Below are 17,280 nucleotides of genomic sequence, written 5' to 3'. Positions count from 1 at the left end.
CTTGACCAGTGTTCTAGAAAAGTTTCACACTTAGATCATATGGTGTGCAAGCAGGTTTATAGTCAAAGTAATTATATTTCGTAGGATATTTTCAACATAGTGAAATTGATCCAAAGAAATTCCCTTTTCTGACCTAGTAATCTTGATTCCAAGGATTACATTTGTTTCTCTGAGGTCTTTCATATCAAAGTTGTTACACAACAATGATTTCAAAATATTTACAGCATGAATGTTTGAATCAAATATGAGTATCTCGTCTACATAGAGACATATGATAGTGCAAATGTCATTTTCAAATTTGTGGTAAATACATTTGTCACTTTCATTCACTTTAAACTCATTTGATATAATAAAGTTATCAAACTTTTCATGCCATTTCTTTGGAGCTTATTTAAGACCATACATGAATTTATCTAACATACATACCCTGTATTCTTGTCATTGAATTACAAAACCTTTAGGTTGTTCCATAACAGATTTCTTCTTCCGAATCACCTTTTAAAAAAGTTGTTTTAACATCCATTTGGTGTGTCACCAAGTTAAGAATAGTTGATAGTGATATAAGTATTCAAATGGATGTTATTCTAGTGAACGGTGGAAAAGTGTCGAATAAATATATATTTTCTCTTTGTCTAAAACCGTTGGCTGCAAGGTGTGCCTTGTATTTATCAACAGATCCATCGGTTTTTAGTTTCTTTTCCAAAATCCATTTACAACCTATTGGTTTGCAACCAAGAGGCAAGTATACTAAATGTCAGGTTCGGTTAGACTCTAGAGAATTCATTTCATCGTTTATAGCTTCTTGCCATAGATCTGCATCCAATGATTACAGAGCTTCTTTAAGATTTGCAGGATCCTCTTCTAGATTATAAGCCATATATTTTGGTCCATAATCTATAGCAACTCTTACTCTCTTACTCCTTCGAGTTTCTGTTTCGTCTTGTTTGTTGCTTTCAATGCTTCTTGTCACATGAACTTGAATAAGTTCGCTGCCCCCACTATTTCTCAGGAACTTGACTAGGTTTGCTGCCCCAACTATTTCTCAATTTAAAAGGGGATTTATTTTCATAGAATTCAACTTCATTTGACTTTATGATCACTTTTGCGTTTAGGTCATAAAACCTATACGCTTTGTTCTATACCGCATACCCAATGAATTCTCATTCATAGGCTCTACTGGCGAGTTTAACTCGCTCGGGATCGAGGATTCTGACATAAGTCAGACCACCCCATGTTTGAAAATAAGACAAGTTTAATTATCTTTTCTTCACTATCTCATAAGGAGATGTTTTGCTTTTAGATTTAAGAACTCTATTCAAAACATAGCAAATAAACAATATATTTTCTTCACACCAATGAGGTGTAGTACTGGAGTTAAACATACTAGCAACAACTAGTTCAATAAAATTTATATTCTTTTTTCTTTTCAACTTTACCATTCACTTCAAGTAATTATGGTGTAGTTGTTCCATGTATAATTCCAAACAATTTATAAAACTCATTTAATAAACTAAATCATACTTGGAATCTCTTAATCTTTATATTAAATTGATTTTTCAATTTCAGCTGTAAAGATCCTTAACATGCCAAGCGTTTCACTTTTATTTTTCATTTCTTGGTAACGTCTCATCAAATTCACATATGTCAAAATGTAATAATTCTAAAGACTTAAATTCTCTAACTACATATTTATGTGAACTCTTTGTTATTTTAACTTGACTATAAAAATCACATTTTCCAAAATCATTTAACAATAACTTTAGAATTAAAACTAAGTTACTTAATTTTGAAATCAGATGTGTTCACATCACATAGTCTAGCATGTCAAAATTAAAATCACACCAACATGTAAGCATAAACAGACATTTTATTGATTTCAACATTCAAACAAAAGAGACATATAAAATTTCAATATTTAAATTAAATATGTCATGAATGACGTACCTTAATAGCTGATCTCATGAATTATCTTCTGAATTTCACGGGAGTGTGCCTTCACCTCCACGAATCTGTCAGCCTCCATGTATCTGTCATCGGACATCTGATACTCTCTGATAATCTAGGTAGCAGTCACAACTTACTTATTCAGAGTATCTCAAGCATATCTCACACTTATTGCTAGAACTGTAATAGTTATACCGATCATCAACAAGTCGGTTAAGAATATAATTCTTATTATTATTCTCCCATGGGTTAATTCTCCAACTGTTTTATCCTTTTCTATTTGCTTCAAACTGAAACAGTTTATCGAAATGAGAGGCAACATAACCAAATCCAGTAATCTCTTCGGTTGACATGACAGAACGAAACGTCTTAAAATTGTTGGATTTTGAATTTCAAAAACTATTTAAAATTCACAATTTATGCCACCAAAGATATTACTGGGTTGAGTCGCGGACTAGGTCGCTCTCTTTAAGACGTTTCGCGGCACTGCCCAAATTGTGCAAGGCAGACTATCAACCACGAAGTCCCCAGGATAAAACAGCCCAGATTCACTGTATCGGAGTTCCACTGCACCGTAGAAAATCGTTCTAGAATTACACCCTCAATATGGCAGTTTAAGCCACTCTCAATATGATAGAAAACCGTTCTAGAATTACACCCTCAATATGGCAGTTTAAGCCACTCTCAATATGACAATTAAAGTCACTCTCAATATGGTACTATGACCATTGATAACTACGGCATAATAACCGCTCAAAAAGACAAAAACGAATGGACTATGACATAATAACCGCTCTAAAAACAAAGTGATTACGGCATAGCAACCGCTCTAAAAACAAAAGAACTACGGCTTAACAACCGCTCAAAAAACCGAAAGAATTATGGCATAACAACCGCTTTAAAACCGAAGGGACTACGAACTGTGGCATAATAGCCGCTCTAAAACCGAAGGGACAGAAAGAAAGGGGAGAAGTGGCTCGAAAATTAGGCGAGCAGAATATAAGAGGGAGAAAAGAGAAAGTTGGGAAAAGCATCCAACTTTGGTGTACTTTTCAAAGTAGCTTGAAACTCATTATATAGTGATGGAAGCAAAGTCACATATGTTTTCTAAACAATGTGGGACTTTAGTATGTATAGAATTGAAACTACAAAATATGATAGTTTTCCAAAGTGGGATTTCAAAAAAAATTATTTCCAATGTGGGACTTGAATTTTAAAAAACATGTTTCTTTCCACTTAAATTTATAAAAAATATTTCTTTCCAATGTGGGACTTCAACACATTTTTAAATTCACACTATAACATACATATGTTCCAACAGTTAATGTTGATTGTTCACCTAAGCTAGAATTGTATGTTAAACAATCACATAGTACCACCTCTGAGGCCCAACATTCTCCATCTAGCATCCAAAAGGTAATAATAATTTCCAACTCCAAGAACCAATTAGATGCTGTTAATTTTTAATGTGTATGTGCCTAATGTCAAATTTTTAACTTCAACTTTTTTAGTATAGGCTATTGCTGAATTTGTGGGTACATACATTCTTTTATTTGCTGGCTGTGGGGCTGCACTTGTCAACGAGAGGTTACCGATCACAATTGTTGACATAGCAATTGTTTCCGGCTTCGCTTTAACTGTCGCTATATATTCAGTTGGTCACGTATCTGGTGCCCATTTCAATCCTGCTGTCACAATTGCTTTGGCTGTTGTCCAAAAAATTCAATTGAAACTTGTAAGTAACTCGTTACTAGCAAAATGTTGAAATAACAGCGACAATTAAAAAATATAAAAATTGAAATTCTTTTGGTAATTAATTTATGTTGCGTACTCAATCACATGATCATGATGATTAAGTGCTCCATGTTTTTTTTTTCTCTTGCTTATTATTTTCTAGGTGCCTGTTTATGTGTTGTGTCAGTTAATGGGTGCCACACTGGCCACACTCACACTCAAAGTGTTGTATCATGACAAGGTGGATATTGGAGTAACAGTGACCCAATACTCGAATTCAACTTCTGATCTTGAAGCATTGGTTTGGGAATCCATAATCACTTTCATACTGGTGCTAATTATTTGTGGTGTTGCCACTGATCACAGAGGGGTACTACAGCAAAAATTATACATTATAAATTCAAATATTTTGATATTCATTTATGTATGTATTTAATTAATATCATACTATTTATGTATCTACGTACATGCTATGCAAACATTTTTTTTTGGCTAAGAAGGAACATAACCTTGTAGCTTCTTGACTTTAAGCATTTTGTTATATTGTGTTTTATAAAGGAACTAATTTAGTGCCTTCATTAATTGAAGCAGAGCAAAGAACTAGCTGGTGTTGCAATAGGTATTTCAGTTACGATTAATATCATCATTGCCGGGTAAATAAACAATCTCTATGATCATTTTATTAAAATTCTTGTTAGTGTACTTATATTTTGTAATAGTCAATCACTAGTGCATAATACAGATTCCATGACAACTTTTTACATCACTTATTTTACAATTGATGTAGAAACTAGAAAGTGTTTGTTCAATCGAAAATTTTTAAATCAATTTTTTTCTTTTGCAGGCCTATCACGGGAGCTTCCATGAATCCTGCAAGGAGTGTGGGACCGGCCATAGTATCAGGCAATTACAAAAACATTTGGGTTTTTATCATTGGCCCAACTGTGGGAGCAGTTTTTGCAACTGTGCTTTACACTTTCCTAAGAGTAACAAAACCAGCTCAACCAGAAGAACCATGTCATGTGTGAAATCATAATCATTTAACTTTCTAATCCATCAACTGATAAATTTCTACGAGCTTGATCTATATCAGTAGTTAGCAACAGGTCATTTCCTTTTACTAGTTTAGAATAGAAACAGTGAGGACTAGGAATGTTTTCATGAAAGACTATAATGTGCTTATTCCAGTAAAAAAGAATAATAATACTCTTGTTATAGTTAGTGGCGTTTGCAATAACTTATAAGAACCAAATCACTTGAATACTCCACCTACCATTCTATACTACTCAATGTAAAATTTGGACACTCAATAGTACCCCCTGTTTCTATCATAAAGATAGTGAGTATGTTCCCGTAGTCACCAAGTAACCACTGTCTTTATTACTACTACGGTTATTTTATTAAAGTAGTATTTATTATTTATATGAATGGTTATTTTTCTTGAGTTTCAAAGTGGGGATTTTGATTAACATTGTCACTATAATTTCATCTGTCTTTAAATTCATCAATTACATACATTAACATCAATTACATACTCACAAGTTGACTTTAAATCCTAATTCAAATAATACTGATATTGTTAAGTTAGACATCATGTTATAAATTCGAACTCAAGACCTCACAATTGTATGTGAATTTCTAGTGGTATTTACTATTCCGTCTAAAAACTAAAAAATATTCACAATCTTAAAATGCCGACCGAGAAACATTATTTATGAACGTTGTTAAAAACTAAAGTGTCGTGTGAGTTACCTTGCTAGTATTACATTAAAGGGAAGAAAATCTAAATAAGGAAGGATAATAAAAGAAATATATCTGCTTTAAATCACAAGCACAAACTCGAGTTTAAGAGTGAACCAAAGATTCAAAAGTTACTGTTTCTCCCTCACTACTACACAAAATACTATATATTATATACTTTACAATAGTAGGACTACACATTTTGTACAAGAAGCAAAAGGGAAGAATGCAGATGAAACTGTCCCGATGAACTGAAATTTCCAAACAATTGGATTTCATCAGTTAATCATTCATCAAAACATTGGAGATACATTGCAGAAAATGAGCAAATGTATCTCCATTGCCATGTTCTCCATCCCACTTGGTGAGATTGCATGCATTTCCCACATCCCTGCTTCAAGTCTGCGTGTTTTAAATATGAATTATCTGCAGTAAAAAAAAAATAATGGCAGTAAGGTAACAACAAAAGACAATAAGATCATAGCTTTTGATTAGAAACATCATCAGAACACTAACATTTATCTAGGGCATGTTCGAATTGATGAAATATGGTGAAATACAGTTAATACTATAAATTTGATATTACTTAATAAATTATTAATACTATAAACTATTCACACATATTGATACTTTTCATTATCAAACGCGCCCTTAATGATTTTCTTGATAAATTATAAATACTAGAAATTTGAAATTACTTCAGTACACTCTTCACTTAAGGAAAACAGATGGTTTAAAAACTAAACAACATGGGAAGCAAGAAACATAATACTGAACCAAAAAGAAAAAAGAATGACGAATAAGAGTTTTATACATCTCAAAGAAGCCTAACAAAATTGACAACTAAAGTAGTCTTTTTTTCCAATGAGTTGGACTCATTACATAGATTAAACGACGTCAAAATTTCCTATGTAAAAATGTCTAATGACAAAGGACAGTCAGTTAAATATGTTTTAGAATCCTCACATAGATGGTGAATAGGATCTTGTAATGAAATTGTTTAGAAGGTACATCTACGTACTGTTGGTTACGATTCTGTCCATTAAGGGACAGCTATACAACTTTCATTAGCTGTATCGTAGGAATATTCTCTTACTATTGCCACATAATATCTCTCTTTTATTGTAAATAATTGAGTTAATTAGGATTTAATTAGCTTCCTGATTTAGTTGTACTCTTTAGACTATTTATACCATATTGTATTTTGTAAAAAATCAATAAGAAATACAACATATTCACACGTAGTACCGACACTGATACGACACTGACACATATAGTTTATATTTAATCACATTCGTTTTCTTAAATTATTGTTGGGGTCTACATGTCAGTGTCAGTGTCATGTCTTGTGTCTGTAACAGTGCTTCATAGAAGTACTTATTTGTTATTCATCTTTCTGGTGCAATGAGAAATCTCACCCAGTTTGAGGTAGCCGCGTCCAACTCATCAATTGGTGAGACTGTGGATGCCTCTGCAAGTAAGGTGAACTGGATCCTATACCATTTTCATCATCTACAAATTGATCTGAGAAGTTAGAAGTCGGTGGCGACCACTCAGGAACTACACCTCCATCTCTCTCTCTTCTAGTACTACTTGAAGATTCAGCTGTCGAATCTTCAGGAGCATTTCTCAGCCAAAATGTAGTTGGAGTATTATTCCGTTGTCTAGTGTTTCTATTTACATTCTGCAGCACTCCTTGGCTCTCCGTCTCTCTTGTATTTTGCTGTCCATTTGCATTTGTTGGCACTTCAGCTCTGCTGTCTTCTCCCGAGTTTCGAACCGAAGAAGTTTCTTCTTCTTCCATTCTCACCCTAGAAGAAGTGATACTCGGTACCATTTGATCCTCGTAGCGCCGAGTACCGTGAGGTGGATTGTTCCTAACAGGTTCATGTATTTCTTCCATTTGTATGTCTTGTGGAAAAGCAATAGGGGTTGATTCAGATGAGTCTCCAAGACCTTCCTCGGTTCCATTTTCCGCTGCAGCTCTTGAAGCTGCTTCTAGTTGCCACATTTGTATAAGTGCTTCCTCTAGTCTCACTGTTGCTGCATCTATTTCCACAATTGGAAGAGGGTAGTTTGAGCCAAGTTCAATACCAGCAGCTTGTAGTACTGATTCTGGGGCATTCCATGGATGATGTATCCATTCGGTTGGCAATCTTGCAAGTTCAGGAAGCCAGCGTCGCACGTATTCTCCATTTGGATCGCATTTGTATCCCTCAAACTGAAAATTCAATAACCAAAATGAGTGTATTTATCACTAGAAATATGTCATCTAAGCATTCAAAATACCTGACAGTAAGTAGTATATAACTAAAAATATAAACTTCAAAGTTCAGAGATATTGCCCCAAAAATGTATGGAAATAAGGGCCTACTTACTTTTCATGTTTTCATTTCCAATTCAACTAATAAAAATAAAAGAATATATAGATTCAATATTTTCCTCACTATTTTCTTTGATAATTTTTCAAAGCAGATTTAACATTTTCAGAAATTTTTGTAAATGCCAAAACGCTGTAAAATATTGTCTTCTATCTTCTCTCTATCACAATTAGTAATTACATAAATCTTCCATCTCCTTGTTAGCAATTTAAAATGAAAAAAAAAAAATTTAAAAATTAAAACTATATTTTCAGAAAGTAACCCGGAACTATGTTTTATTTCACTCAGAAACAAAAGAAGTTTCATAACAACAACAGGATATTGCAACTCATGATGTGGTTTTTTTTTCCCAACTAAGGAAATAAAAATATTCAAAAAGATGATCAAACATCACAAAAGGTCAATAAAGGTAGATTATATACAGAAGCAATTGCACCTGTGGATTATCAATTCTGTCGAATTCACGACCATCAGGGAGAGTACCCGATATATACTGCCAACCAAGAGCATCACTCTCAAGATCAGCATCCAAAAGGGTATCCCAAAAATATTTCATCCCCCATCTCCAAGGAAGCTGCAAGACCTTCACAAAGAAACTTGAAACAACAACACGTATTCGATCATGAAGCCAACCAGTAGCCCACAACTCTCTCATTCCAGCATCCACCAAAGGGTACCCTGTCCTTCCTTGTCTCCATGCCTTAAAATATCCTTCATTCACCACCCAAGGGAAAAACTTAAGGTGTCCAAGAAGAGGCCTTTCATGACTATAAGGGTGGTTGAAACTAATGTACCTTGAATACTCTCTAAGACCAATCGATTTGAGAAACAAGTTTACACTTTCTTCGCCGGCTTGGTTTCCTTCATTGGCCCAAAAGACTTGCTTAATTCGGACAAGATGGAATACTTTCTTGACGCTAACTTCTCCGAAATGCAAATGCGGGGAGAGAAATGAGGTTGTAGCACTGTCAGCTTTCCTGCGATTTTTCGCATACTCAATCAGTGGACCGTTTATGAACGTTGTCAATGCCTTGTTTGCATTGCTCCACCCTGGTGACCATGCTCGAGCAAGAAGTGCATTACTTGCTTTCTCTGATTCATCTTCAAACACCAATGTATCAGAAGGACACCTTGATACATCACCTGAAACATGACAAGAAATTTTAACAGAAGTTACAGAATGAAAATTAAAGTCTAAACTTATGGATGGTTCATCAAACATGAAAATACAACAAAGAAAAAAAGGAAAGTATTAACTACCAAGTAAAGCAACCTTGAAAGACCTATACAAGAGTCATTATTTTGGTGCTTCAAATTTATGTTATCAATTCAGTTCCTTAATAATATTAAATCATTGTTTTGGTCCCGGCATCGTTATTTTGGTCCTTCAAATTTTAACATTTGTCTTTCACAGATTTCTTGAATTAAATCATTCCATCAATTATGCAAGTGTCATGAAATTTGTCCCTAAATACCATTGCATAATCAAAGACCTAAACAATAAAAACAATATTAGACCCGCAATATCAGCAGCTTTGAAGCTCTGATATAGACACACGTAGATACCAGTAATAATTTAAGAAAATAGAAGTAATTGAATATAATGACATGTGCCAATGTCGTGTCAAGTGTGCGACTTCAATCTGAAGTGTTGATGCTACATAGATTTGTAGAGTTTATGTGGGACAAACTTTATTTTTGGATCCAAACATACATTTCCAATGGTATTTTCATAATGAAAAGTAGGGGCATATATTCCCTATCTTTTTTTTTTGTTGACAGAAATATATTCTCTATCTCAAATAACAAGTATCATAAAAAAAGTTGAAATAAATGTGAGGGTATAAGGAAAGAGAGGAACAAAGTAAACCTGGAATAATTCTTTTAGGTGGGAGAAGAGGTGCCTGTGGGTCATAAGGCATGCTAAGGCATCTTTCCCAAAAAGAATCAAAAGTTGTGAATGGTTGGTCATGTTCATCATTCACATCCCATGGTTCATACAATAAATCTGAGTTAAATGAACGTACGGTAATGCCTTGAGTTGTTAGAACCTCCTTTGCTTTGTGATCCCTCACAAGTGATAATGGATCTGTAACATAGAAATTTGCATGTTAATTAACATTTAGACACAGTTTTGCAATAAGAAACACAGTAAAATATCATCACAGCATAATAGAGGAGACAAATTATAAAACAGCTTATATGAATGAAGTTATCAGAGACATAACATACACATCAAAAACTGATAAGAAAAAGAAGAAATTTTAATCAAAGAAAGAGTTTACTTTTTACCAAATAATAACAGTAACTAACAACAAATTAAGTGGTTGGGCATAAGTGGTAAATGAGCGTCAATTATGATTTAATTGATCGGGAGAATATGAGTTTGAATCCTAGTTGAAACAATCTTTGGCTACGCTTTCCTTACATCTTAGTCAAACTCACGATTATCAAACCCCTTTTCCTCGGAAAACCGAAAAACTAACAACTGAAATTGGTACAACCAAACCAAGGATTCATTCTACCGTCTACCATGATGTTGTCTATTACTAAGCGATGAAAACTAGTAAGAACTTGGTATCATACTTATTTTTGTTCTTTAACCCTCTCGTTCTCGAAAAAGGCGCCGATAAACCGATGTTCAATCAGTAAAATATGACCAAGAATTGTTTTATGCAAGGTTTGAACTCGGATACTTCCAATTGGATTGTACCGTAACTTGGTATATATTTGAGACATCAAAGGATTTATGAATAGTACAAAACAAAACAAAACAAAACAAAATGAAACAAACAAAATACTCATGAAAATAAGTCGAACCAGCTAGCACAGAATCATGCAATATCATATAAAGTTACAAAAATTCAAGATATGACAAGAAGAATATATAAAAGCTGACCATATAAATGATTGAAAAAGATTTGAGTGGCTCCAGTGTTCTTAACAACTTCAAGTAAAGAAGAAACACTATCAGTTGATCTTTTAGTGATAAGAGGAGTACCAAGACTTCTCAAAGATGAATCAAGTTGAGACAAACTGTTTTTAAGCCACCATCTTGAAACTCTACCAGGATAATATTGACCTTCTTCTTCAGGTGCCCATATAAAAACAGCAACAACAGCACCTGCTCTAACACCTGCTGCAAGTGCAGGGTTATCTTCTACTCTCAGATCTCTTCTGAACCAAACTATGCTGCATCCACCACTTGTCATCTCCACAATTCACACACACAAATAAACCTCTTTTTTTAACCATATACCAGATCTCTTTCTCTTCCTTTCTTCTAATAGCTGAAAAATACCAAGAAATGCTGATTAGTCTTATCTTTTTCTTATTGCTTTTCCACTACCTTGTTTTTTTGTTTTCTATATTGGGAGAGATTTTAGGCCATAAAGAGTTAAAAAAAAATGATTTTTTTAGATTTGAGTTGACAAGTTTGAGTTTTTGGTATTTATCTTTAAATTATCTTTCTCCAAAAAAATAGGATTACTTTTGGGGAGGATTTCTTTTCCAAAAAATTCTTATTTTGGTTCTTTTTTCACACACTCAAGTTGCAACGAGAAAAAAGAGACACTAAAGAAAGAGTCCAAGGGGAGAGAGAGAGAACAAGTGAAGAGGATTGGTTAAATGAGTGGGGGGATACAGAGAAAATTGATAGAGAAATTGTAGCCACAACTTTTTTATGCTATGTAGATTTTTCAAATTTTCCTATTATCCTATTTTAGCAACAAAACAAAACAAATCACATCCACGTCTCTAGTTTCTTCTATTTTTTCATATACCAAGTGACACATAGTGGAGAATCAACAAAATGTTGGATACATAAGCTACCTTAGAGATTTAAAATTATTATTATAAAAAATCAATTTTAGCATATACTTACATTTTCCAACTCAGAAAACCACATGGGTATGCCGCATTATTTTATCTTCACGATCCAACACTAAACAACTGCGTTCATTTTTTTTTTGTTCGTGCAATCTTTATATTCCCAAAATCTCGTGATATTATAGATATTTCTTGTTACTAATAATAGAATTAAAATATTTTATTTATGTTCTTGTCTAATCTGAACAAGCAATAAACAAAAGGTGTTTTAAGGAAACAATGAACAATGGATCAAAAAACAGAGGAAACAATGAATAAAAGATCATACTTGTTTCATTGTTGTTTATAGTCATTTAAGTCGTCTATTTATAACACTCCCATAAAAAAAGTCATTTATGACATGTTCCATGAGGGCTAATCAATATTACTAAGGATAGTAGGTAAAAGTTTGTGGATCTCTTTTATCTTTTAACTTATATAGTGGTCGTGTAATTAAGATTATAGATTTTACATTAGTCTCAAACTCAACTCTAATTTAGGTGTATGTTCCTCATTGAATATTCTCTTATTTACTAATGTTTGGGATTGTACAAAATGGAAGATGTGTGACTGCCACAACTATGTCACAATTGATCAACATGGATGACTCCACTGTTGTTCAGTTGGCTATATTACTTTTTAGCTAGTGCACTTAGTATCGTAACCTTCCTTCTAAGTAAGTGTCGATCTTCTCTATAATATTAGGTCGGTTAAGTTGTCAAATACATTATTATCGAGCATAGCTCCCTTTGATGATGAAGAACAAACAAATTTGGCTCTAATGGTTTCTTGGACAAGAATCACAAATTGTCCTTAAAATTGAAAACACCTAGGAATGAAAATGAAAACCTAACTAAAGAACTTAATGAGTCAAAGAATCAAAGTGTTGAAGTTAAAATAGAAATGGAACTTTAAAAACTGATATTGTTGAACTTAAGACTGGAAATCTAACTATGAAAAGTAACTATAGTTCAACATCAATTGAAAATACCACATGTAACTTTGATTAGTATGAAGAAGTATTTCAATATTTTCTAGCTAATGGTATGGAAAAAAGTAAGTATTCTTCTAGGATTTATGGAGTTAGTAGAAATGGTAAAAGAAGTTTAGGAATTGAAGAAACTGTAACTGAACCTAAACATATTCCCTAATATATCTTGTGTAATGTTTGCTCTAAGAAAGGTCACTCCAAATTATCTTGTTCCATGTTAAATACAAGAAAAGACGAGAAACCTTTCAAGACTAACAAACCAAGACCTAACTAAATTTGGGTACCTAAGAACAAAATTGTCTATGTTGTAGATGTCCTCAACAATCAAGTTAAAACACATGGTACCTGGACAATGGATGTTCAGAACACGCGATATGAGAAAAGTCTATATTCCAAGAACTAACATTGAGCAAAGAAGGCACAATGACTTTTGTAGGAAAACAAAAAGGTCAGATCATTGGTCAAGTTACAGTTGGTAATGGAATTTCCCATTCTATTAAAAATGTCTTGTTTTTTTAAAGGTTTTAACTATAATTTATTAAGTATTAGTCAGTTAAGTGATAATAATTATGATATGATATTTTATCAAAAAATATGCAAGGCACCTAGTCAGAAGGATGGATATGTACTATTTACATGTCAGAGGCAAAACAATATTTCAAAGATAAATATGTTTATGGTAGAGAAACAAGGGATTAAATGTCTTATATCAGTAAATGAAGAGAAACTAATTTGGCATAAAAGATTAGGTCATGCAAACCTTAGATTAATTACAAAAATTGAATAAACTTCAACTAGTTAGAGGTCTACCTAAGGTTAGTTATAAAATTGAAATTATGTGTGAAGCTTGTCAAAAGGGAAAACAAACAATGAACTCCTTTATCCCTAAGAACTCAGTCTCTACCTCAAAACCCCTTGAGCTCTTACACATAGATCTCTTTGGGCCAGTTAAAACAACCTCTCTAAGTAGAAATAAATATGGCTTTGTTGTAATAGATGATTACACTAGGTGGACATGGGTAAAGTTCATAAGAAGTAAGGATGAGTCCAACAAAGTGTTTATCACATTTTGCAAACAAGTAATGAATGAAAAGGGTCTTAAGATTGTAACAATTAGAAGTGATCATGGAGGAGAATTTGAATACAAGTTCTTTGAAAGTTTTTGTGATTAGAATGAAATCTCTCAAAAATTCTCCTCTCCTAGAACACCCCAACAAAATGAAGTTGTAGAAAGAAAGAATAGATCACTCCAAGAAATGGCCTGAATCAGGTCAAATGATATGAATGTTGCAAAACACTTTTGGAGTGAAGCAATTAACACTACATGTTATATTCAAAATAGTCTTAATTAGGTCTATATTGAATAAAACATCATATGAATTGTGGAAAGGTAAAAAGCCTAACATCTCCCACTTCGAATAATTTGGTTGTACTTGTTATATGTTGAACACTAAAGATAACCTTGGTAAATTTGATTATAGGTCTCAAAAGTGCACCTTCATTGAATACTCTGATAGATCTAAGGCTTATAAAGTGTAAATAGGGAAACTCATATTATGGAAGAATCCATACATGTAAAATTTGATGACCAATAACTTGACCTTGAAAAGTCAAAGCAAGATTATTATAGTGCAAGTTTACTTGAACCAGAGGAAGTTGATGCAGACAAACCAGAAGAAACTGATAAATCAGGGGAATGATGTTTGGGATCTAGTACTTAGACCAAAGAAGAACATTATTGGAACCAAGTGGATTTTAAGAAAAAAGCTAAATGAAAAAGGCGAAGTCATCATAAACAAGGCAACACTTGTCGCGTAAGGCTACAATCAACAAAACGACATTGATTGCACCAAGACATTTTCTCTGGTGGTCAAGTTAGAAGATATTTGTATCCTACTTTCTTTTTCTACAAATAATAACGTTACATTATTTCAAATGGATGTTAAAAGCGTGTTTCTAAACGATTATATAGGTGAGAAAGTCTATGTTAAACAACCCCCAGGTTTTGAAAGTTCTGAATTTTCAAATCATGTATTTAAACGTAGGAAATCTTTGTATTGTAAAAAACAAGCACCTATGATATGGTATGATAGACTTAGTAACTTTGTGCTTAAAAATAACTTTTAAGTTAACCCTAAGGAATCACATTTAACTGCTATTAAAAGAATCCTTAAATACCTAAAAGGCACTACCAACAGCATCTTGTTCTACAAAAAATCTTCTGGGTACAAACTAAGTGGGTATTGTGATTCTGATGAAGATAAACTTGAGGGAAAAAGCACAAGTGGAAACTACACATTTCTAGGTGACAACTTAATATCTTGGTCAAGTAACAGACAAAGCACAATTGTCATGTCAATAGCAGAAGTTGAGTACATTTCAGCAATTGGTTGTGTCTTTCAACTACTTTGGATGAAACATTAACTAGAAGACTATAAAATCCTAGAAACTAACATTACCATTTAATGTAACAACACTTAAGAATTTGCCTAACCAAAAACCATCTACTTCATTCTAGAGCTAAACACATAGAAATCAAACATCATTTCATTAAGGACTTTGTTAAAAAAGGTGTGCTTACTATCTAGTTTGTATACATCGAACACCAATGGGCCGACATATTCACCTAAATCTTATTATTTTACCTAACTAGTGTTGTGCCAACCTTAGAGTAGTTTAGTTTCATACTTAGGATAAATTTTTTGTTTTATGTTTATGTTATATTCATTCTATTAAAAAAAAGGAAAAGAAAAAATAGAGGCACGTTTCACTTTCAGTTATTTTCATCTGGTGACAAAAAAGGGATAAATATGTTTGATAATGTGGGAAAGAAATACTTACAAGATAAGTAGTTATCAAAAATACAGTTTTGTCATCATCAAAAAGAGAGAGATTTTAGGGAACCAAGTTGGTTTTATACTTAAAGTTTTGATGTTAACAAAAGTATTTTATGATAACAATATATTTGATTTCATAGAGTATGAAAGAAGATTCGTGTTTTAAAAGACAATCTAAAATAAGATTTGACTCAGATTTATAATTGAAGAAAATGTTTGACCAAGTTGAAAAGAAGATATGGTCAAAATTTGAAGAAGATGTGATCAACATCATATCACAAGAAGATATGAATTATTACAAGAAGATTTGATCAAGATTTATCTACAAGAAGATATAAATTATTTACAAAATATTTCATCAAGATTTATTACAAGAAAATAGGAACTATTTAAAAGAAGATTATATCAATATTTATGACAAGAAGATATGAATTATTTACAACAAGATTTCGTCAAGATTTTTCTACAAGATATGAATTATTTACAAGAGGATACGATCAAAAATTGTTTACAAGAAGAAACACATACAAGAAGATACATTTATTATTTGCAAAGATATGATTTAGATTTTGACAAAGGACAAAATACTTAATGGGACTTAGTCATATTCATACTTGTGAAAGTTCATGAACTCGTCCAACACTATGTTCCCACCCAAATCATAGCAAGCAAATGGAAGGAATTTTCATATGAAGAATTTACGAAAGCCATCTTAACAAAATAAGAACAATATCATTCTAAAAAATTTACAAACTAAATCTTAACAAAATATGAATAGTAACAATCTGGAAAAAAAATTACAAACTCAATCTTAACAATATCATTTTGAAAAATTTATAAACTTAATCTAAACAAAATACAAACATAATCAGTCTAGAAGAACTATTGAGATTGGATTCAGAAATAAAGAATTGGGTAAAGGACATATCATCAAAAAACATATTGTTCATAATTATTTTTTATTAAGATTATTGTTGACCAAGCTAGAAATGAAGATACAATTGAGAATTACACAAGGAATAAATTAAAGTCCTAACTTTATCTATAAATAGATACTCAAGGCTGAAGAAAAAGATCGTCGAAAAATTAGAAAAGAGTAGAATAACTTAAGCTCAAAATTCCAAATTCATCTTAGAAGCAACTATTCAAGTTTCAAACCTTTGTATTCAAACTCGATAGTGGTGTTAGTGTGCCTTCAACAATATGGGGTTTTCGGATTATGTGAAGAAGACTTGGTTGGAAGAGTCAAGATGTGTGGGTTCCTCAAAAGTCTGGGGTTGTTAGGCCGTTTGAGAAGACTGGCTTGGAGGGTCAGGTGCTTTGTATTTCAAGTTGTTGAACTAGTGTATTAAATTATTCTAAGTGAAGGGGACTTGATGTAGCCAAGTTAGTGGTGAACCAGGATAAATTACTTATGTCACTTTATTCTTTAACTTCTTAGTTTTGTTATTGCTTCTAGTCCAAGTAAGTCATCAAGTCTGAATCAGTTTAATCAAATAATGAAAAAGTTATCAACTTAGTCAAACACAATTCAATCTCCCCTTCTTGTGTTTGCACTTTCACTGGATGTAGCTACCGGTTTGTGAGACCTAAGATTATTGCAATCCAAGAAGCAAAGTGTAACACCCTTTTAATTTATTATCTAAAATAATTAGGACCATAAATATTTATTTTAGTATTAATTTATGGTTGATATTTTTTTGCCTTGTCTGATTTATTGGAGTCAATAAGTTGTTAGTAAGAGTTATTTAATCTTTTGAGAAGTTTTTAAATATGTGTGTGTGTA

The 17,280-nt window shown here is 32.6% G+C and overlaps 3 protein-coding genes across 4 annotated transcripts; 2 read left to right on the top strand and 1 right to left on the bottom strand.

The window, feature by feature from the left end:
* Window positions 1-1,960: 1,960 nt before the first annotated feature.
* On the top strand, window positions 1,961-3,709 carry LOC101504223 (aquaporin NIP3-1-like). The gene is made up of 3 exons (XM_012712913.3): window positions 1,961-2,063; window positions 3,266-3,360; window positions 3,461-3,709. Exons 1-3 carry the CDS (start codon window positions 1,961-1,963, stop codon window positions 3,707-3,709), a joined length of 447 nt encoding a protein of 148 aa, XP_012568367.2.
* Window positions 3,710-3,844: 135 nt separating this feature from the next.
* On the top strand, window positions 3,845-5,124 carry LOC140919271 (probable aquaporin NIP4-2). Its single transcript, XM_073364990.1, has 3 exons — window positions 3,845-4,048; window positions 4,270-4,331; window positions 4,523-5,124. The coding sequence occupies exons 1-3, from the start codon at window positions 3,869-3,871 to the stop codon at window positions 4,704-4,706; spliced, it is 426 nt and encodes a 141-aa protein (XP_073221091.1). The 5' UTR covers window positions 3,845-3,868; the 3' UTR covers window positions 4,707-5,124.
* A 355-nt stretch (window positions 5,125-5,479) lies between these two features.
* On the bottom strand, window positions 5,480-11,442 carry LOC101503257 (cryptochrome-1). Of its 2 annotated transcripts, XM_004490318.4 has the most exons (5): window positions 10,699-11,441; window positions 9,670-9,888; window positions 8,236-8,942; window positions 6,837-7,639; window positions 5,480-5,844 (listed from the first exon to the last, which is right to left on the bottom strand). In XM_004490318.4, the coding sequence occupies exons 1-5, from the start codon at window positions 11,009-11,011 to the stop codon at window positions 5,841-5,843; spliced, it is 2,046 nt and encodes a 681-aa protein (XP_004490375.1). In that variant the 5' UTR covers window positions 11,012-11,441; the 3' UTR covers window positions 5,480-5,840. The 2 variants fall into 2 exon arrangements, with proteins under 2 accessions (XP_004490375.1, XP_012568368.1); XM_012712914.3 differs by lacking the exon at window positions 5,480-5,844 and having other exon boundaries at window positions 6,833-7,639; window positions 10,699-11,442.
* Between the last annotated feature and the right edge of the window lie 5,838 nt (window positions 11,443-17,280).

Source organism: Cicer arietinum, chromosome 2 (genome assembly GCF_000331145.2).
Source record: "Cicer arietinum cultivar CDC Frontier isolate Library 1 chromosome 2, Cicar.CDCFrontier_v2.0, whole genome shotgun sequence".
NCBI lineage: Eukaryota > Viridiplantae > Streptophyta > Magnoliopsida > Fabales > Fabaceae > Cicer > Cicer arietinum.
Note: the sequence above shows the minus strand (reverse complement) of the source record. Positions and strands in the feature narration are given on the sequence as shown.

What these genes read in the sequence shown, in the direction of transcription:
- LOC101503257 (XM_012712914.3), bottom strand. Translation starts at nt 11,011, where the DNA reads ATGACAAGTGGTGGATGCAGCATAGTTTGGTTCAGAAGAGATCTGAGA. An exon ending in CTTTTTCAATCATTTATATG is followed by an intron (nt 9,889 to 10,698) that starts GTCAGCTTTTAT and finishes TCTATGTTACAG; the next exon opens with ATCCATTATCACTTGTGAGG. An exon ending in ACCTAAAAGAATTATTCCAG is followed by an intron (nt 8,943 to 9,669) that starts GTTTACTTTGTT and finishes GTCATGTTTCAG; the next exon opens with GTGATGTATCAAGGTGTCCT.
- LOC140919271 (XM_073364990.1), top strand. Translation starts at nt 3,869, where the DNA reads ATGGGTGCCACACTGGCCACACTCACACTCAAAGTGTTGTATCATGAC. An exon ending in TTGCCACTGATCACAGAGGG is followed by an intron (nt 4,049 to 4,269) that starts GTACTACAGCAA and finishes TAATTGAAGCAG; the next exon opens with AGCAAAGAACTAGCTGGTGT. An exon ending in ATTAATATCATCATTGCCGG is followed by an intron (nt 4,332 to 4,522) that starts GTAAATAAACAA and finishes TTTCTTTTGCAG; the next exon opens with GCCTATCACGGGAGCTTCCA.
- LOC101504223 (XM_012712913.3), top strand. Translation starts at nt 1,961, where the DNA reads ATGAATTATCTTCTGAATTTCACGGGAGTGTGCCTTCACCTCCACGAA. An exon ending in GATACTCTCTGATAATCTAG is followed by an intron (nt 2,064 to 3,265) that starts GTAGCAGTCACA and finishes ATGTTCCAACAG; the next exon opens with TTAATGTTGATTGTTCACCT. An exon ending in CTCCATCTAGCATCCAAAAG is followed by an intron (nt 3,361 to 3,460) that starts GTAATAATAATT and finishes TTTTTAGTATAG; the next exon opens with GCTATTGCTGAATTTGTGGG.